The 22,269-nt window shown below is 40.4% G+C and overlaps 1 protein-coding gene across 2 annotated transcripts; it reads left to right on the top strand.

The window, feature by feature from the left end:
* Positions 1 to 5,331: 5,331 nt before the first annotated feature.
* LOC147466031 (uncharacterized) lies at positions 5,332 to 7,262 on the top strand. Of its 2 annotated transcripts, XM_086523538.1 has the most exons (4): positions 5,332 to 5,470; positions 5,619 to 5,780; positions 6,533 to 6,738; positions 6,854 to 7,262. In XM_086523538.1, the coding sequence occupies exons 2-4, from the start codon at positions 5,688 to 5,690 to the stop codon at positions 7,128 to 7,130; spliced, it is 576 nt and encodes a 191-aa protein (XP_086379664.1). In that variant the 5' UTR covers positions 5,332 to 5,470; positions 5,619 to 5,687; the 3' UTR covers positions 7,131 to 7,262. The 2 variants fall into 2 exon arrangements, with proteins under 2 accessions (XP_086379664.1, XP_086379669.1); XM_086523543.1 differs by lacking the exon at positions 5,332 to 5,470 and having other exon boundaries at positions 5,558 to 5,780.
* Positions 7,263 to 22,269: the final 15,007 nt, after the last annotated feature.

Raw genomic sequence — 22,269 nt, 5'->3', positions numbered from 1 at the left:
GTGTAGGCTCTCAACTTCTCTACAAGCTTGGAGAAGGAAATGGAGCTCTTGCACTTTGCACCTCACACAATGAGTGAGTGTGTGTGTGTGTGTGGGGGGGGGGGGGGGGGGGGGGGGGGTATACCCCCCAAGCTAGCCCTCTCCTTGCTTTGATCGACCCCCTCTCTTAGCTCATGATGGAAGCTCATTGGACCCCTTCAAGGTGGCCAATCACATGCAGAGTGTATAGCAAGTAAGCATGCTAGCCTTGGGACAAGTGTCCCCCTTTCCCCTTTGAGAGAGAGGACTTGATAAATGCAAACACAATTAATTAAATTAGCTAAATTATCATTGGATCCCTTGGGAGGCCAACCAATAGGCTTTAGGCACACCATGAGGGCAACATGAAGAGGAACTTGACTAGTGTCCTAGTTGCTTTCTTTATACCACGCTTGCCTTGTGTGAGGGTGTGTGTATGTTGTCTCTCTAGCTCCTACAATGAGGGCTCGCCCCCCCTTGTGTAGGGATGTGCATTGACTTTTTAAACACCTTAACCCCTCAAGCACCTTAGTCATGGATCACCTTAGCACCTTAGCCATTAAGCACGACAAGCACCTCAACAAGCTTGGGCCGGGTTCCCACATCAAGCACAACCCTAGCTTGCCTAAGGTCAAAGGACTTTTAACACTAACCTTTGGAGGTCTTTAATGAAGCTAACCCTAAGGTCTTTAAGCTCCATTAGCTAGCCTTGCTCTTTGACATACCATCTCTCATTTGGACCCCTTTACCATTGGCCCCGTGTTGAGATAGATCCGTAAGCACATGTCTATATTCTAACCCTTGTTCCCGTTTATTCTCCCACATTAAATGATCAATTCAATATGAGAAAATCATTTGGGTTGGCTAGATATTAGATTTTATGACATAAGTATTCAAATAAATGGTTGTGCAAGATGCTAGTCACCTAGGTGTGGAGGGTTGTAATTGTTGTAGTGGGGGGTGTTAGGTAAAAGCGGTGTGTCTCACCGTGCTTTGTCCATGTCCACCAGCCAGTGTCCGGTTGCCCATACTTATCTCCTTATTCTTTATACATACAAAGAATAAGGAGCTCTCACTCAGACTCTCACATGGTGCTCACACAGTGAGATTTGGGAGTCGCCCCACATCGTGTGTCTTGCTCTCTCTCTACCTCTCTCCCCTTTGCACTCTCTGCACACGTGCACCGTATCTGTGCACTCACAATTGATATCAGGGCGGGTTCATTTTCGAAATCATTTCTGCATGCGCGCGCACTTTCAAGAGTGCAAATAGGGCCCTTCAACTTCGGCATTGGCAAATTGAGCTTTTTGAGAGTGTTTTCACTAGGTGTTCTGGCGTTTTACCCCCCTTTCAAAGCCATTTGAGCCATCAAAAACCTCATTGGAGCTACGGTTCAAGAGCTGCATTTTTCAGCCCTCTTTTGGTAGTTTATGCTGCGTTTTTGGGTCGAAACGGAGGTTTTTGGCATATCTTTCACACCCGGACTCGAATACATGTGATCTAGGAGTCGCCTTCGGGGTTTTGGCACGTTCCGAATGTGTTGGTCACATCAGAATTTCAAAATTCTGAGCACTGAATTTTTTGCAGTAGCAATTATTTATTGTGTGTCGAGGACTCCACACATGGTTTGCTCTCGGATGTAAGAGTGGTATTTGCTACAAGTTTCCTCACAGGTGGGAGGATACGATGTATGTCTTATGTGGTTTGATGCTCGAGGAGACTCATGTGATTGCAGTTTGAACTCAGCAATGTATGCCTTGAGCATGTTTTTTGGTAGTCACAGCTAGAGCAGGTATTTGTATACTAGGTTTGCAAGTGTTTGCAATGATGTATGCAAAGTGTGGAGATTGGTGCATGCATTTGGAGTGCGGTTTGATGCGCTTTGGTTGCTCATGGTTTTGAGCATACAGTCACTTTGGTTACTGGTTTTGTAGCCGTTTTGCTGACAAAACTTTGGTGAAATTTTCCCAGCAGTTTTATGCGCGTTGTTAATGCGATCGAGATTGTGATTGCTTGTAGCACTCAGGATTTGCGTGCAGTGTCTTCCCTTTTGGGTGGTGCATCACGAGTGTGTTTCGCTCTGCATTTTTGGTCTTGAGCTGTGAGTGCTCAACCATTTGGAGCTTCCAGTTTTGACTCCCAGCTATAGGTTGAGTCTAGTACTCCCACATAGGTGTTGCCATTTGCAGTTGAGGACATCTTCTGCACACACATTGACATGTTTTGTCATTTTGGAAATAATTTGGTGTTCTTGTACCCACTCTCGCAGGAGTGAGGATTTGCATATGCTTGTGTGGCTACAGACTTTGCTAGTCACAGGTTTCACAGGTTTTTACAAATTTCTGCAGGCAGTTTCTCTTGTGGGCGCGTTTTGAGCTAGTTGCTCTCTACTTGCGTATATGGTTATGTCCTTAACGCTCAGTTGAGCACTTTGTCCCTTGGAGTTTGCAAATTGTGGAGTTGTTTTATGCATATGTGAGCATCGATTTTGACGCGATTGATCATGCTTTTGAGCATTGTGTAGTGGTCGAGTTACCTCCCACTTTGTTAACAGTTTGTCATGGTTTATGGTTGAGATTGTACTTGAGGTTTTTCTCAAGTTACAGGGGAGATTCTGTCAAATTTTTCCCAGATTTCTCGCCATACTTTGGTTCTTAGCCATTCACTTATGGTTGCAGATATGTGTGACAGTGAGAGACAACGGTCTCGTTCTTGCCGATACTTGCATTGTTGGCATTGTGGTCACAAAGTGCACATTAGACGTCGTTGTTTGAGATGTATGAGACAACAACGGAGATGTATGCGTGATGCAGATATGGCTTTGACTCAGGTTAGAGAGGTAGTCCTAGGGGTAGTCTATGCCCGTGACGGTGATGTCACGCTTGCCTCCAGTGTACCTTTTGCATATTTGTCTATGATTAGCACACTTTCTCCGTAGTGGTTACTAGATGGCGATGCTGCTTTCCACGTCACACCATGTCGTGAGTGGTTTAGCACATTTTCTAGTGGGAGACTTGACTGTGTGCACTTGGCCGATGGTTCGGCGTTTGACATAGAGGGTGTAGGAGATGATTGTTTGTCTTTGCCTAGTGGTGCATCATACACGCTACGTCATGTGCGCTATGTTCCTCAGCCGAGACAGAGCTTGATCTCAGTGAGACAGTTGGCAGCTTTTGGTTGTCATGTAGTACTGCTTAGAGAGCAGTCTTTCCAGATGCATTGTGGTTCACTAGTGATTGCCAGAGAAGCACACAGCGGCCTGGTATATCCTATGCATGTGTCTGAGGTTCGAGACGGCATAGTCTCGGTTTTGTTGCAGCCATGTTTGGAGTGAGAGACGAGGCGTGTCTCTTTTGCGGATGTGCTGCGTTGTGCATTTGTCTTGTGGTGACGTTCACACAGACAATGGTATCTCTGGGGATGCACAGATTGGTCAGTCCTCAGTTGAGATGACATCAGTTGAGCCAGAGACCGATGCATTGTTCTATGATGCATCTGATACGTTTGAGAGTGACAGTGTCCTTCAGACAGCTGTGTGTGATTGCAGTGGTGTTGATTTTTCGATTTTACAATCATTCTCAACAGATATGTCTTTGCCAGATGATGCTGACATGGTGATGCATAGTAAGGTGGTTCCTGATGAGGATGCATATGGCACTGAGGTTGTTGACAGGGATAGGTTGGCACACATAGTGCATGTTTCGTCGGCTTTCGGGTCTCTCATGTCTGACCTTTTGGTCTCGAGACCCGATCTTGCTTATGCGGTTGGTGCATTTGCAGTGGGAGTTGTCAGTCATGTGAGGACTGACACTGGCACTGTGCATTGTGGAGCCATGCAAGTTATCACTCGATACCTGCATGAGGAGTGTCATTGTAGCTCTAGTCCTAGTAGTATGCATGTTGCATCTACACTAGAGCGGTTACAGAGTGAGCCAGTGGGCATAGATTGAGAGTCGTCTTCTCTCACCCCTTGTATATACTAGTTGTAGGCTAGTCTTCTCGCCACTTATCGGCATACAACCTTTAGTGGGAGAATGTTAGATAAAGGCGGTTTGCCTCACCGTGCTTTGTCCATGTCCACCGGTCAGTGTCCGGTTGCCCACACTTATCTCCTTATTCTTTATACATACAAAGAATAAGAAGCTCTCACTCAGACTCTCACATGGTGCTCACACAGTGAGATTTGGGAGCTCCACCCCACATCCTCTCTCTCTCTCTCTCTCTCTCTCTCTCTCTCTCTCTCTCCTTTGCACTCTCCGCACACGCACACCGCATCTGCGCACTCACAGGGGGGAGGTGGGGTTGATTAACATTCAAGAGATGGACTCAAAAGGATATAGAGGCGTTTTTGCATACCATGAAATGGTGTGCCAATATTGCAACTGCTCAACTACAATAGGGTTACTAACTACACTTTGCCTAGGGTAAAGGAGCTAGTTAAAAGACGGGTCGTTGTTTTGGGACTCAATCACCCCTAGATGATTTAATTAGAATGCACCAATGCTGGAACAACATGAAGCGACTGCAGTGTCGTTGGTTAATGTAGCTCAAATGGGATCTCAATTGTCACAACACGGGCTCAAGCATTGCTAGCATTGTTGCCTCTAAACACCCCTTGGAGGTCATCCCATTGGCAAGCGGTTTTTGTTACACAGGAATGCGAAGAACATGTCATTCATCAGACAATAACGATGGCCTTTTTGCTGTAGATACCTGTCGCACATGGCTTTCGGTTGAGCCCCTCCAGGCTCCAAATGATTCAACAAAGCCTTTTCAATTGTTGGCCCCATTTGGGCATCTCTAAACGGGCTCCTTTACTCTATAAAATTAGTGTAAGTGCAAATTGTTTGATTCTCCTCCAAGTGTTTCCTTGCTAGTAGTTTGTTCTTTTTGGCTCCCTTGCTTACAATTTTTATTGTTTGTACACAAGTGGAAGAAGTGAGCAGTACTACTAGATGTTGGTTACAAACGACTGAGAATTTGCATCTAAATGTACAAGCCAAGGGGGAGAGATCCTAGAAGACATCTTATGCATACTCAAACGTGTGTTAAGGGGGGCAAGCAATGATCTCTACCGCGGAAAAGGAGTTGTCTCTACCTTCGATAGTGGAGTGGGATAAACTAGTCAATCGACGATGTGAACCACCAATTGATTTCAATACACCTAGAACGAATTTGGACTTGAAAAATGTGTGCTCACCAAACTGGAAGTGCATTTAATATGAGTGAAGTAGTTCCTCTAGCTAAAGAAAAGCAAAAAAGCGCTGCTCAACGGCTGGTGGTGGACACTGGTCTATCTTTGCTCGGCCTAGGTGGGAATCCATACATACATGTAGCGAAGGTGGTGTGTTGGGCTTGACAACGACTGAGGAAGCACCCTCGTAAGGTGTGATATACGCACTGAAGTGTTGCCATAACCTCAAAACCCCAGATCCAAGCTTCGTCGTCTCCTGTGAGTTCTCTCTCACCCTTTCGTCCAGTGTGTGTGTGTGTGTGTGAGAGAGAGAGAGAGAGAGAGTGTGTGTGTGTGTGTGTGTGTGTGAGAGAGAGAGAGAGAGAGAGAGAGAGCATATCAAACTGAATCTGCAAACCTCAACCAGTCTTTGAAGCTGGGCCAAGAGCTGGGCACACCGTTGTGGTTCTGATCTGTGCAGCGATCAAGTTCTACCATGGGAGCTTCCACATTCGTTATCATTATAATCTTTGTTTTGGACTTGATTGCATTCGGGCTGGGCATTGGAGCTGAACAGAGGCGTGCTGAAGTGAGTCCCTTTCCTTTTCAGCACCTGTTTAGTTGTAGAATGAAGGGTTTTGGGCTTCCACTGTGTTTCAAGCAGATCAATGTTTTTTTCTTGGTTGTAAAGCTTACTTGAAAAGGTTACAGTTACATGCCCTTTGTCTTGTTGTATTTAGGTTGATTGTGCTGGCAGGTTCTGCTCTTTGTTTTGTGAGCGCCTTTGTCTTTTGTACTTGTTGCAACATACTGATTTTGTTAGATCTGTCGTTGATACTATATACACTTTTTATGATAGTTATGCCGAGCAGTTGGACCTGCTTGATCTTCAAATTGGTGGATTGTGTTATGTTGTGCTCGCATTTCTTCCAGATTATGCAACTTGAGAATTATTGCATCCATAGTACCTTGATTGCAGATGTGATGAGTATTTGAGGTTGCTATTGGTGGTTATCTGTGTTGTTGTCAAGACCCACTGATGTGTTGGTGAAAACCTTTACATTCGGTACACTTGTATCAGGTTTTCTGCTCTTGGCACAGGCCGGCTGCTGCCTTTTGTATCATGGACTCATTGTTCAGATCTGGTGACAGATCTTGCTAATATGCGCTCTGTTTTGGGTAAAACCAGCAGTGTCTAATATTATCCATTGTTTCCCAAATGATAGGGGTTCTAACTTTCTGTTGCAGTTAATGGCTGGTTTCCATGTAACAATCAACTGTTTTTGTGTGTTGAGATAGCTACTTTGCTTGAAGCATTCTGATGCATTAGTTATTTTTCAGGGAAAGTACGTGACAGATGATCCTTCAGACTACCAGTGGTGTCAATATTCTTCGGACATTGCGACAGGTTTGGCTACTGGAGCTTTGCTGTTCCTTTTGACAAGTCAGGTGTTGGTCCTTGGAGCTACTCGTTGTCTTTGCTGTGGAAACTCCTTGAAACCGGGTGCAGCACGTGCTTTTGCTGTCATCTTCTTCATTCTCAACTGGTATGGTTTATTGGAAATATCAGCAGCATTAGGCTCTTCATCACAGCCTTGGTATATTTGATCGCTGAGTGAGACCTACTTCTGACATTGTGTTGTGTTCAACACTCTGTTGCAGGTTATCGTTCTTGGTGGCTGAAATTTGTTTCTTGGCGGGTGCAGTGCAGAATGCCAAGCACATTCGTTACTTTTCTAGCATACAGGTGACTAGCAAGCCCACATGCTCTGCTATCCGGAAGGATACTTTTGCTGCTGGTGTAGCATTCACTTTCTTCACGTTTATTTTGAGTGTGGCTTACTACCTTTGCTGCTCAAAAGCACAAGAAGGAGGATCTTGGAAGAATCAGTACAACAACAGGGGTGAGACAGGTGTCAACATGGCATCCTATTCTTAAGTCTCCCTTCCTGATGCAGTTACTCGAGTCTTGTAATCTTTTGTGCCCTTTCAGGCAGTGCCTTGGAGTCTCCGTTTTAGAAACCGTCACAATTGTGCCGAGCATATTATATAGCTCTCTGTATTGATGTCACACAGGACAGAGTTAGTTTTGGAGTGTCTGAACTGATGAAACTACATATTTTTTGACGGATTTCGAAAAAGCCAAATTATTTGTAGATTTGTAACTCGTTTCATTCTCATCAAGTCTTGGGACCAGGAACATTTGAGAAGCTCTGCCTCCATTTTTGTTAGCTCTATGGGGCTTAAAATTTTTGCACTCGATTTTTCGTATGTACATTTTTCCAATGCATTCGATGTAAGATGTCTGGAGGAGTTGAAATGAAACCAGGTGGTTGCCTTGTGAAATTGGGGCTTCACTCTGAGTAATTTTTGAGCCACAATGGCCATTCTCAGGTGAGGAGTGGGGAGAATAAATAAGCCCAAGAGTGCTGTATGTTAACAGCAACTCTCTCGATTAGAATCCTTTCTGTACGTTGAGTACAGATGGTACATCAAACACTTCCAACTTGAAAAGTGAGAGAGACCAAACACGCCTTCTGTAGAAGTGATGGCCCCGAAGGTGAGTGCCCTTGGAGGGTATTTCTTCTACTCTGCAAAAGATGGTCGATACAAGTTGTCACAAGTGCTCACGGTTTTCTCGATCTTCAATCTGGAGTTTTGTGCAAGCTCAGGTCTAATGTCCATCTTGATATGCACAAAAGCGCACACAAGAGGAGAGCGATAGCGGGGCACGTTGTGTAGTCAAAGCTCTTATAGTGAGTTCCCCCAAATTTATTTCTTGGAGTATCAAAAAATTAATACCCTGTGTGTATATGTGTTAGTGGTGAGTGTGCGCACTTTGATCGGTTGGCCGCTTGGCCTCTAACCACAACAGCCTCACTTAAAAGCCAATGTGCTTTTAAGCAAAATCAATCATGACGAGTCTCATCCTTATGCCCACCAAAGATTGGAAGTAGACAACCTAATTATATTACGAGTGTATAACCATGCACATATGCTGCATGTACACCAAAGAATATGTGTTAACACTTGAGTAGCACCCAAGTACCTCAAGAGATCAAGCATTGCTCGCCATACCCATTGTCATGGTCAACCATGTGTCAATATACTGCTCATTGTGAAAGCAATCTTTGGCTCAATTGTATTCATGGCATACTTCCACTAAAGCATGACACCTTGTAAACATAGACTTATCATCAAAGGACAATCCACTAGCTATCAAATCGATGTCATGCATATGTGGACCATACCTAGCAATAGATCTAGGTACATGCACAAAATTACACACCCGTTGCATTGAAACTTTGGCTTATTGTCCAAACCCATTCGCAACACATGAACCTACATCTAGAGGTCCAAAATCACCATCCATGGTTGACATAGTGGCACAACATCACTGACAGCATCACAACCAATATCCTCGTCACCTATCTATGACCAGGTTTCATCAATGACTACTCGTATTCTTGTTTAGACATTGTGTATACCTCTAATGTGATGCCATCATGTCGTGTACACATCTCAAGAGAAAACATCTCCTTGTATCCTTCAATGGTATTTTCAAGATGTTTGTTGATGACATACTTGGACGGGGTGGATGGAGACAACTATCCATTGTGGGCTTACATGATGCAACATGTACTTGTTTCCAAGCGTGTATGGAACATTGATGTACGGGCATTCTCAGGAGGATGTTGCAGGTTCTAACAGTTCCGCTCCTATTGCTAGTGTTTTTTTATCTACAAATGAATAGGAGGATGTTGCAGGTTCTAACAGTTCCGCTCCTATTGCTAGTGTTTTTTTATCTACAAATGAATAGGTTTGTTGGGATAGTAGAGATATGCACGTGCATGCATTGATTGTGTTGTTATCAAGCACACCATTACTCCTCACATTCATTCAATCAAAATAGCAAAACAAGCTTAGGACATTTTACTTGCAATTTAGGCAAGTCACAAACGAGGGGAAAAGATCATGTATGTGCAAACACCTAGAATCCAAGGTCATGCATGAGGAAGATAAACTGGACATTTTATTACTGAAATCAAAGATATCAATGAGAAACTCATTGTCGTGGGTGAAGTCATTCCCCACCATTCACTCATGCAGATTGTCTTAAAGATGAATTACAAGATTCATATTAAACTTTTGCTTCTACTTTGAGGCTTCTTGCACATGGAAATGACAATGTTGTTAAGTTTGATGGGTTGGTCACTTTTTTGCTATAAGAGGCTATGCCAAGAAAAAAATAGAGCTAAGCAATGTGCTATTGTAGGGTAAAGCCTATGGCTTCCCTAATAGACATAATACAGAAAGGGAGGTAGATGACGAAGAAGATGAATAGTAGCAAATAGTTTTGCACACAAAAGAGAGGTTGAATCAGGTTTCTTGGTGCCTTATACAAGTTCTTACATGTTCACACATACATGACCACCCAAGTTGGGTTGAACCACCCCAACAATCGCCCCCTTCAACCAAACTTGACACTCATGCAAATATCATCGCCCCCTTGAACTAAGCTTGCCACACTCATGACACATAGAGTTTTTGTTATACTCAAAACCGAGAGTTCTAGGTTTTCTCACAACCAAAGATTTTAGGTATACCCATAACCTAGTAGTACCACATTGGACCTCCCCTAAAACAAAGGGTGTAGGTCAATGTATGTACCATAATAATCAGGGTTTTTGGTTTGCTCCCAAACCTTGAAATTTTTGGTGACTCCAACCAACCTTGGGGTTTATGGTGTACCCAATAACCTCACACGAAGTGGTTAACAAAGAGGTGGAATTTCTTTGGAAAGGTCTTACCATCATTTTTTATTGTCGGGGTAGTGTCTAGTCCCATACAAAATTTTGATAAGCATATTAACATAGGGATGAATGTGGGAGTTTTGACAAACAAACATACATATCACGACATACAAAGCATAATATTAGTGTAAAGACTGATCAATGTAGAGGGATGTCAAAACAAAAACACCAAAATGAAGCCAATGCCAGCAAGGAGAGCCGATGCCGATGTCGGGGTAATTCAAGTGTCAAAGCCGTTGATGTGAAGTCGAGATGCACAGAGAAAATATATCTTTCTATGCCGTTGGGCTCATCAATGCTCAAGGAAGAGATCTCCGCTCAAGCGTGTGTGAGTGTGATAGACACACACTCAATTTTCCCCTTTCTCATGTTTTGTGTGTGTGTGTGTGTGTGTGTGTGCGCGCGCACACACACACACACACACACACACACACACACACACACACACACACACACACACACACACACACACACACACACACACACACACACACACACACACACACACACACAACCTCGGCCATGGCGTCCTCAAGCTCACTTGCTGAGATTAGCCTAGCCAAGATACATGAGATCTTGCACATGCAGGGGGGGCAATGCATCAACCAAATCGGTTATAAGTTGTGGGAGGTGGTATGCATAGAGCACAAAATTGATCCCACGTGGTCTTACAGTAGCAACGCTCACGTGCAAGTGGAGAGAATAAATTTGTACTATAACAAGGTAGGCTACGAGCGCTATGTGCCTCTCACCATGCTCATGGATCTAGAGCCAAGTACTATGGACAATGTTTTGAATTGGTCCCTATGGGCAGATCTTTCGCCCTGATAACTTTGTATTTGGTCAGTCTGGAGTTGGAAACAACTAGGCCAAGAGTCACTACACTAAAGGCGTTGAGCTCATTAATTTTGTCCTTGGACGTTGTCTGCAAAGAGGCTGAAAATTAGGATCGCCTTTAAGTTTAGGGAGGAATACTAGACAAGATGATGTTAACCGTTTCTATATTCCCTCTCTTCTCTGTGAGCTCTTAGAGAGTACACAAACTCCACCACTTCAAGCCTCTACACTGCTTAAAGTTTTTTTCTTGCTCTACATAGCTTAATCGATTATCGATTTCCTTGCACAAAAGGCCTTAATCCAAACTCAATTCAAGCCTTTTCTGGTGTAGAGGGTGATACATGTGCCAGGAAGCAAGGGATATCGCCAAAGCTTTGATACCAGATGTAGGGTAAAGCATATGGCTTCCCTAATAGACATAGTAGAGAAAGGGAGGTAGATGAAGAAGAAGATGAATAGTAGAAAATAGTTGTGCACACAAAAGAGAGGTTGAATTAGGTTCTTGGTGCCTTATATAGGCTCTTACATGTTCACACATACATGGCCGTCCAAGTTGGGATAGGTTGCTTAGCCTATGCTCTAGTATTGCAACAACAATGCAAAAAATTGGATGATAAGACTGTCAAATGCATCTTTGTTGGTTACAGTGCTAAAAGCAAGGGTCACATGTTAGATCATTCGTAGTTGAAATGTATTTTAACTTCACAAGATGCTATCTTGTAGTTCATCCCTTGTTGTCATGTGCTAAAGAGACGGGTATAAGCTCACATGATATTTTTGATTCTTTGTTGCCTCTTTTCAATGGTGGAAATACAAATGTAAGTCCAAATGAGGCAAATAATTTCCCTACATAGGTTTCAAGTGATATTTCAAATCATCCATTTTTTATGCAAATGTAAATGATGCACTTGATGAGGATAGGGCTGAAAATAAGATGGATTAAGGTATGCAAAAATGCATGGTGTATACTTTGCATGTCAATAATTTGGATGCACCTTTGTCTAGTTGTACTTGCTAGGGTTCTCATCATACTTCTTGTGCATCAGATTGTTATGCTTTGGTTGTGTGATGAGGAGGAACCTCTTACATTTCATGAATTATAAATTTAAAATAAATTATATGCATGCTATGCTATGCAAGATGAATATGATGCACTTGTGAAATGTTAACACTACTTGGTTTTTATGTGACTTTCCTCCTGGCAAGAGGGCCATCGGTAGAAAGTGGGTTTATACGCTAAAACATAAACTAGGTAGTAGTATTGATTGCTACATGGAAAGGCTTGTTGCAAAAGGTTATGCTCAACATGATTACAAAGAAACTTTTTCTCCCACTTGTCATATGATTAATGTTCGTTTCATTTGTGCAATGGCAGCTTATTTTGGATGAGATGTAGATCAATTGGACATTAAAACCACTTACTTGAATTGACTTGTATGAGGGAGTGTATGTAATGCAGCCTCGTGGTTTTGTCAAAAAAGGACAAGAAAAGAAACTGTGCAGATGTAATAAAGCATTGTATGGTTTAAATCAATCTTCTCATGCTTGGTATGAGAAAATGGACCATCATTTGACTGCACGTGGATTTTGACATAGTCCAATTGAGAACACTTTGTATGTAAAACGTGTCGATGATGTATATCTTATCGATGTTGTGCATGTGTATGATTTACTACTCATTGGTCCAAATGAGACACATATTTCTAAATTTAAGGTCGATTTGAATGCCACATTTGAGACATTAAATTTGGGGCTTTTGCATCATTATTTGGATATTCAATTTAAGTTATGCGATGAACTTACTGCATTATCTCAAACAAAATATGTGCAAACTTTGCAAAGCTAATTTGGACTTGATGATTGTAAGCTATGGAGACAAGTTTGAAGTTAAGTCTACATGATTTTGGAGATCTTGCAAATGTTACCCTCTATTGATGGTGGACGACTATTGGTTGCTCATTATGTATGCATTATTGGTTGCTCATTTATGTATGTATTACAAGGCTAGGTATTCAGTTTGCAGTCTCACAAGTTAATGCATAGCCCAGAGTCTAAGCATTAGCAGGTAGTTCAAAGGATCTTTCCTTGAGTGGAACCATACATCTTGGGCTGTACTATCCCAAGGGGGAATCATTGCCATCAGATTTGCATGCTTTTTCTAACTCACATTGGGCTCGTTTCTATGATACACAAGTGTTTATAAGTGGTTTTTGTTTCATGCTTGGTAGCTCATGCATATCTTGGTTGAGCAAGAAGCAACCTACTATGGCCACCTCTAGTTGTGAGGCTAAGTATAAGGTAGATTTCATAGCTATGGGTGAGTGTGTGTGTGGCTTAGACACGTTACAAATTATTTGAGACTTGGGAAAGGAGTTTGGCACTCTCATCTACATTGAAATTTGGAGCACATTGGAAATTCTGAGGAACCCACTCTTTCATTCTCACAAAAAGCACATTGAGGTGCATTATCACTATGTTAGGAAGAGATTCTCAACTGGAGAGATCAACTCCGTTTATGTATTGACACAAGACAACCTTGCAGATATGTTCACAAGGGAAGTGCCTCATGAGAAGTTTGAAGATTTGGGCTTGCTTCCCTTTGTGGGCTGATCATGTCCATAGGGCATGTCACTACCCTATACTCTATGTATTGGTGCTCTCATTCACCATATCACTCCCAGTGGGGATTTGTTACCATGTATATGGTAGTGATGTGTGTGAAGACACTTAGGACTGTCGGGACACTTGTTTCCTCACTAAGAGCTTCTTCTCCATCTCCAAGTTTCACCCACCATAGGTTGCTGCACCTAATAGTGGTATCAGATCGCATGTGGAAATCATGGAGGCATACCAAAATGCTATCAAGAAGCTTTTCTATGAAAATGAAGCTATGACTTGTGATCCCAATGCGTTTTGAAACGTAGTCGAAGGCAAGAGCCATTGCTTGTTTTTACTTGTGCGTTTCAGAACATCGTTGTGGAATTGCTTGCCAATTGTGCCCACTAACCTAGCATTTTAAAATGCTACTGCAATTAGCCTTGGCAATTGCAGTCCCAAGCCAAAGTTGCACCATCAAGGGGTGGGCTTGTTTGGCAGTTTTTGCAGCATCTCAAAAAGTCACCGATTCTCAACTAGTGGAAGACTTTGGATACATGGTGGTCTTGTTGAGCTTAACAACTTCAAAGAATTGCTAATTGGAGGTGCAAAAGAACTATTTTTTTCTAACAATTGAAGTCTCACTGCACGTGTAGCGCTCAACACTACTCATAGTCATCAAGTTGTTTGAAGATTAAAATATGGCTACCCGTACCAAATTGGGGAAACCTAATGAAGATCAAGAATGTGATAATATTTTTTATACCGTTCTGCATGCAAAATTAATCATGTTCTCAGGGATTACAAACAGTTCAAGAACAACAAAGATTTTCAACAACAAGAAGATACATCAATCTATGAAATTTTCAACAACAAGAAGATACATCAATCTATGAAATTTTCTATAAATGTTTTCTCATCATCTTTTTTGTCCAAGTCTTGTTTTAGTTTGTCAATTGTCAATTATTGTCCAACAAATTTGTATGAGTATAAACATTTCCACACAAATGCCACACAAAAAAGTGGTAAGACCTCCCAAGTTGTCTGTTTGGTTGAGTTCTTGTTGTCCCACTCTTATTGTTATCCAAGGTAAGTACACACACCTTGATGTTGTTGTTGGGGGGGGGGGGGGGGGGGGGGGGCTTCTACTCATTGTTTTATGTGATTGGAATCTTCCATGGTCTTTACTTCTACTCATGATTGTTGTCCCACTCTGATTGTTGTTTGAGGGAAGTACACAAACCCCGATGTTGTTAAGGGGGGGGGGGGGGGGGGGGGATTGTTGTGTTCAAGCCCTATTTGGTCATCTAACCCTTGTGGGAAACCACTCTATCAATTAACAAATATGCACCACACTTTGGTATGTTGAGTCTGCATGGTAAAAAGGATGACCAATATTGGTGTAACTAGTCTATTTATATGTATGTGGTTTTTGATCAAAATAGTGTAGTCTTTTGGTTTTGCATATGCTATCAAAGACACTCTCTCTCTCTCTCTCTCTCTCTCTCTCTCTCTCTCTCTCTCTCTCGCTCGTTGGTTCTCTTCCTCTCTCTCACCATGGCCCTTCCCTGGTATCACACACCCACCATAGGCCACTGCACCTAGCATGATCAAATGAGATTATTATTTTGGATGATGATGGAAGTTCTAAAATTGAGTAGTTCTCCATCTGCATTAAAAGTTAAAGCTTCATTTCAAATCACAAGATATATTAAAACACAATCAATAAGAAATTTAGAAGTGTAAATAGGGAATGCAAAGAGGCAAGCAATTTCTTTATATTAAAACACAATCAATAAGAAATTTAGAAGTGTAAATAGGGAATACAAAGAGGCAAGCAATTTCTTTATCGTAAATTTGCATTCCACAAATTTCATTCTAGGTTAGCCTTTTTGTCATCAATACAATCCTTTTCTTAATTACTCCACATACACAATGGCTTATAAAATTAATGAAAAATTAATCATACTCTCGTATGACAAATTACTTGAAATGTTTCTATTGATCTCTCGCACACAAACTTGCTATGCATTAGGAAATCATAGGAAAGGATATTATATTTTGATGAAGCTGAAGATTTCTCTCCTTCAACAAGTGTTGCATCATATTGTTCATATCTTTCACAATATCAAGATTGTTTTGCTTCAAGCTACCCTTTGTGTTTACCTCCCTCTAGAATTGAGGCTCCTAGGATCCTAGTCAACCTCCTTGTCATAACATCTTATAGGTAAAATCTCATTCAATAAAAATAAATACGAAGACAAGTCATTGAACTACTTGAAAAAGTCTTGATATAACGTTTTTTCTTTTTGTTTGGGAGCCCCTATCTTAATAGTCAATAAGATCTACAGGATGTGATTTTTAGTAAGATTGACTTAAAGTTTGGTTATCATCAAATAAGAATAATAAGAATAGATGCATTTGACATTTGTGAGATTTCTTTTTGCACTCAAAGTGGTCGCTACTATGAGTTTCTTGTTATGCCTAGATAAATAAGAATAGATGCATTTGACATTTGTGAGATTGCTTTTTGCACTTAAAGTGGTCGCTACTATGAGTTTCTTGTTATGCCATTTAGACTTGTAAACACACTTGTTACTATTATTCACATGATAAATAACATCTCTATTCATAATCAAGATTGTCTAATTGTCTTCTTTGATGATATCTAGTTTTTAGGAGATCGCATAAAGAATATATAAATATATATTTTTTTCTTTAACAAATTGTGCAATAATAATTTGTATATTAACCTTGAGATTCTTTTTTTTGAATGAAAATGATTGTTGTGGTTACACAATATTTTCTAAAAAGATTTTTACTATTAGAGACTGGCCAACTCTTCTAAAAAAAGGTTCACAAGGTTTGATATTTCTTAGGTCTTCCTACTTTTAGCATAAATTTATTAGAAATTTCTCATTGATTTATCACTTTTCATTGGGGATGAAAACCAATGTAAATATTTTGAGAAACTTAAACACAACCTCACACATGCGTATGTTCTTCAATTGCTTGATTTCTCTAGACCCTTGTTTTTAGTTGTTACTAATGCTATTGGGTCAAAAATAGATATTGTTTTGATGCAAAATGATCATCTACTTTTTCACAAGAGTCAAGATAAGTAGAGTAGTTATGACAAAGAATTGCTTGCTATTGTTCATGCACTTGGTATGTGAAAACATTATCTCATGGTTTCTTATTTTCCTATAAAAATTGATCAGCTAAGCATATAACACTATATAACACAACCCTCACCTCAGATAGGCACATCAAATGGATTACTTTTGTTCAATATTTTCAACGTTTGATTTAGTTTCAACCTGGTTGTGAAAATGTTGATGTGAATGTACTAGTAGATGTCCTTTAAGCACTAACATTATCTTTTTAGCTTCTACGCATGACTCTCATTATGATGAGGTTGATTTTTCTTTTTATTTAAAATCTACAATGTATAAAAATTGGATTCCAACAAAATATTACTCATACATTGATGGTTCTCTCTTTTTTTCGTAACTACTTGTGTATGACTACACCGTTTCAAACACTAATTTCAGTAAAAATGTATATGCCAACATACATTGGACACATGGGTATTTCAACAATACATTTTTCTTGTGAAGAACAATTTTATTGCCCTCACATGAAACATGATGTGCATCACTTTGTCTCTACTTGCATTGTGTATCAATGTGTATATGGTAAGCCCAAAGTATTTCTCATGCCTTTGCCTATTCATTATGAGATTTTGCAAAATTTATCCATAGCTGTTTCTTCAGTAATATTTGGAAGGCCAAGAACTGCTGCCTGTCTTTGATAGCGACCTCTCTATGGCTAGCTTCTCAGAGATTGTACAAGAAATTAAGGAGATTATATATGTGGTAGGTAAAAGGCAGGACTCGGATGGTTGGCTTAGGGCGACCCTCACCATTTGGTCAAGCCTTGTAGGGTAAATGATTGGGCTTTTGGGTACTTTTAACTAAGCTCTGTTTGTGACCTTCTGTCCCTCAAGGCTTGGCATGAGCTTGAGGTTGATTTGTATATTTCTTGGTGACATTATAATACAATCACTCACAATTGTGAGTTAAAAAAAAAAAAAAAGATGGAATGTAGAACTAAAACCCATTTCACATCCTAAGTTGAAATATAGAGCTACTCAAAATTGATTACAGAAACATGAATCTCTATCAAGATGACCAGTTTGGAAAGACCATGATGAATACATATTTTTTATGAAAAGCCTTTTAGCTTGTGGTGCAATAAATGTTTTCTTGAATGCAATAAAATGTGCAATTTTGCTAAATTATAAAAAATTGTCCATATCATGCCATAGTTGACAAATTGAGTACATATTAAAATTGTAGAACTTCAAATCTACTTTTCACCAAAGCACAGATCCTTCTTGAAAAATTCTATCTTCCATGTTCTTTGTATCCATTTGCAAATCTTTCCTGCTAGACCTCTAATTGCTGGGCATTTCATGAAAAGGTGGGCGAGGTCTTCGCTAACCAATCTGAATCCTGAACATTTATAGGATCCACCTGTCAGCAAGACCCCCCACAGTACCTTCCACAACAATATCCTCATAAAATGAGGCCACTATGGATTCGAAATGTTCTTTGTGACCTCAATCCATCGAGCCTCTGACCATTATTTCTTCCACTGCTTGTTCAAAGGGGCCAACCAATCAGTCGTGTGAACTAACACTTGATAAATGTCCTTGGTATGAGGTTTAAAGAATTGGCTACTCATGGGCCATTTCCAAGCTTTCCACTCAAAAGTAGATTCACATATCGACATCAAAATATTGTCCATGCCTTCTACAACTCTATTGACGAGTAGCTTCTCAGTTCCATTGAGTTGAAACTAGGAAACCACCTGGTCAGAGGATTTCCAACACTTGCTATTTCATCCCAAAATTGGCTCAGCCCACTGGAGTCATTTATTGTTCATCCTTCTTGCAGTTTCTCTCCAAATAAGGGTTCAAGATAGCACCAATATCTTTAGATAACCAAGGGACGAGTGCAAGATTGATTTCTAGAAGTATTTGGTTAATTCACCCCATTCCAGTACCCATGTTTCTTTATTGCACTTTTGCACTAGCTCTCTCGTGATGCCACCCAGTTTCAGGCTAGACCACCAATTGGCTAATAGTTTGTTGTGCACCTTGATCCTTTCCACTGACCATCTTCAATGAAAAGTTTTGCCTTGTCTATCATATCCTTAGCCATGATAGCCCAAGAGGCACACCTATTCAAAGACCCTCTATTTAGAAGGCTTACCAAGAAAGCTTTGAGTAAACTCAATAAAGATATTAATCTTGAAAAACCTAAAGCTTGGGACCTCTTTGCTTGGAGTATACAATTCTACATTCCATCTTAAAAGTAATAGTCAAATTGAAGCCATAATAAACACTCTAACCATTGTGATTTTGTATCTTATATTTTAGCCTTAGTTAAAATAAAGAATACTGAATTATTAAATAAAGAATAGTGAACTTCTTGATTCAAAATAGTTTTTGAAATTATTAACAATCATGATGTTACAATGTAAACCACTGGCATGAATGTCTCAAAATTATGCTATGTATTATCTCGCATGATGGAGACAAATATGGACTTAGTGATTGATGGAGATGATCAATTGTAGATAGCCAATTTGCTAGTAGTCTTCTGATTTAGGGCCATTGTCCTTTGCTACACTATTCACACATGTATAATTGATGCTTTGCTTGATTGGACCTCCTCACCACCACCTCATCTGCTACCTTCTTGTAGAAGGGAGAAATCTTCTACTAATAGGAAAAGAAGAGAGAGAGAGAGAGAGAGAGAGAGAGAGAGAGAGAGAGAGAAGACACAGAGTCATGTGAGCCACATACAAGCCTGTGAGTAACATTTGGAGAGAATGAGAGCATCAATAAGAGGAAGGGAGAGAAAATCTACATTGATTCTCTTCATTTGGATTAAAAATGAACCAATACCCCCTACTTCTATGCACACGGTTGTGAGCCTTCTATTTACTTGGATACTGGTTGATAATTTTTTTGAGGCATTGCGATTGGCTCTTATGGATACCATTGTCTACCGTCACGTACCTTTTAATAACATAGCTAAGAATTTGGGTGGTCATGATTAAAGAGGAGCATGGAGAGAAGCCATTTCTTTCTAGCATGTTATTTGGAGCTTCTTTGTCCGCATAAAGGAATTGTGCTTGAGTTGGGTTGTGATAATGTTTCACTTCTTTGAGCATCTACTTACAACAATCATTTATGTGTGGCTATGGATGTTGATGACATCGTTGTCTTGTCACATTTACTGCCTCTTGTTGTTGTAAAGAAGAGGAAAATTGGTGATGTGGGAAGCTCATCTCATGTTGGAGATGATGAGGATGATGTGGATATTCCTCTCCTCATATGATTATTGAGTCTCTTATTCTTTAGGTCTTGACATGTTTTTTTTCGGCACTTCATGGATTAAACTTTTGATTTCCACCTTTGAGCTTTGTATCTTTTTATGGTTTTGTTGTAAGTTTTTTTTTGGTATGTGAATCAAGATTTCTGGAAGCTTGCAATATGTATGACCTAGTGGTATTTCTGGCTTTTATTCACATGTCTAGTTTTGGGAAAGAAGTAATACTTGTAAAGGAATATCTATTAGAAATAGTAATATACATCAATCCATGTCACTATTGAAAAAATTATTTATGGATATAAGGTTGTTCTTTGACTTTAATATACTTGCTTTTAATGATCTCTATTGTTTATACATTGCTCTTTGTCGATGTGTAGTGCTTTGCCTAGCTATGCAAGACTTTTTGCCATAAAGATGGTAGAGGATCCCAAATAGGATCTCATGAAAAAAGCGCATCGTTGACAAGGATTGTAACATTTAATGGCCTAGTAACTTATGTGTAGTGGAAAATAGCATGAACATAGTGAGCGTTTCATTAGAATAGATTCCTAATGATAATAACAAGAGTGCTTGGGTGGAGAAAGCAACAAAAAGCATAACACCTAGTTAGATAGCATGAACAATACTTCAAAAGGGAGAGAAATTAAGCAATTGACAACAATTGAGGACCGGATTTGCATGGAGCCGGTCCCCCCTCCAAAAGGCTTTGTATTATGGTTTCTCCCATCAAGAGAGACATTTTACAATACAATTTCTTGTGTTCCTTCAAGACTAGCTAGTGCAATGCAGATAGAAACTTCATGCACTACGCAAAACACTTATCAAACACAACATCGATTCCCTCACGGTCTCAGACCCAAGAACTCACACACCTTCGAAGATGGTGAGAGCTAGCGGGGTATGAGAGTAGATTGAGAGGAAGAAGGAGTATTCTTACGAGAAGATGTACATCTCCTCACATAATCACTCATATTAGCATAGCTTATCTTAGTAATTAGCATGGTAGAGGAGATGAGAATGCATTGAAGCTTGGCTCTTGGTTGGATTTGCATCACAAAGCCAAGAGTTGTTGGTGTATGCCTTCTTTCTCACAAGCCTGGAGTAGGTGATAAGCTTTCCATTAAAGCTTGAGAAGGAGAGAGAGTCTTCTTTACTTCACACATGAGATAGTGTGAGTGTGTGTGTCAATAATGCCTTGCAAAAATCAGCCCCCTCTCTCTCTTGGTCGACCCCCCTTGCTAATTACTCATGCTAGCATCCTATTGGACCTCCCCAGGCTTAGCCAATGACAATTAAACAGCATAAGTGATAGCCTTCTAACATGTGTCCCCCTTTCCCCTTTTGTGAGAGCTGTAGATAATTTAATAATTCAACTAAACTCTCATTGGACCCCTTTGCCTCCTGGCCAATAGGAATCAGGCAAGCCATTGGGATGCTGAATGCTCATTGGTCCCCTTGGGAGACTGTCCAATAGTCTTCTAGAAAGCTTAATTCTTATTGGTTATTTTATTAAGTGTTTTCAAATTAACTAAACTAGATCTACTCTAGCCTAATTCTCATTGGTCCACCACCAAGGCCATCCAATAGGATTTGAGTACACCTTGTGGGCATTTGGGCTAGGGAGCTGACATGTGTCCCTCTTTCCCCTTGTGTACAAAGGGAGCTTGTGTGTGTGTGTGTGTGTGTGTGTGTGTGTGTGTGTGTGTGTGTGTGTGTGTGTGTGTGTGTGTGTATGAGTTTCTCTCTCATCCCCTACTTCTTGGGCTCGCCCCCTCCTATGTAGGGCTTCACAAAGACTTTTGGGACACACACAAAGCATCCAATTTTCCCTAAAGTTGACCTTTGGACACAACCTTTGAATTTTGGAACCTTAGCATTTTGGAAGTCTTAATGGGTGAACCTTAAGGTCTTTTAAGCCCATTGTTGCACATAGGTCTTTTGCAGATGGCCCCCCCTTTGGATCCCTATTTTCCCTCCTTTAGATCCCTATTGTGGCCGGTCTGCTAACTTAACCAATATTCTAGCCTTTTCTCCCCTGGCGCTTCCCCATATTAAATGATCACGGTTAACATGAGAAAATCATTTAAGAGAATTAGATATTGATTATTATGACAAGGATGATTATTTCTAGATGATGAGGATTCTATTATATAGGATTCATGAGAGCTCTATAATATAGAATTTAAGTTTTTAGAAATGGTGAAGAGATGTTTTGCTCTCTCTCTCTCTCTCTCTCTCTCTATATATATATATAAAGACTCTACCAAAGACAGGTTGAGCTCTACCAAAGATTCAAGAGTACTCATCCTTCATTGCAACTGTTATTAAGATCCTTTGAGGCACTAAAACCATCTTCATTTGGAAGTTAAGAGAGCAGCATACTTGCTACTGTGTATATCATGTCCTGATGATATATTTTAAAGAG

The sequence above is a fragment of the Adiantum capillus-veneris genome, chromosome 1, assembly GCF_014529385.1.
Source record: "Adiantum capillus-veneris isolate H3 chromosome 1, ASM1452938v2, whole genome shotgun sequence".
NCBI classification, from domain to species: domain Eukaryota; kingdom Viridiplantae; phylum Streptophyta; class Polypodiopsida; order Polypodiales; family Pteridaceae; genus Adiantum; species Adiantum capillus-veneris.
The sequence above is the reverse complement of the archived record's forward strand: the minus strand, read 5'-3'. Positions and strand labels throughout refer to the sequence as shown.

Coding starts and splice junctions, on each gene's coding strand:
- LOC147466031 (XM_086523538.1), top strand. CDS start 5,688: ATGGGAGCTTCCACATTCGTTATCATTATAATCTTTGTTTTGGACTTG. Junction 5,781..6,532: donor CTGAACAGAGGCGTGCTGAA/GTGAGTCCCTTT, acceptor GTTATTTTTCAG/GGAAAGTACGTGACAGATGA. Junction 6,739..6,853: donor ATCTTCTTCATTCTCAACTG/GTATGGTTTATT, acceptor ACTCTGTTGCAG/GTTATCGTTCTTGGTGGCTG.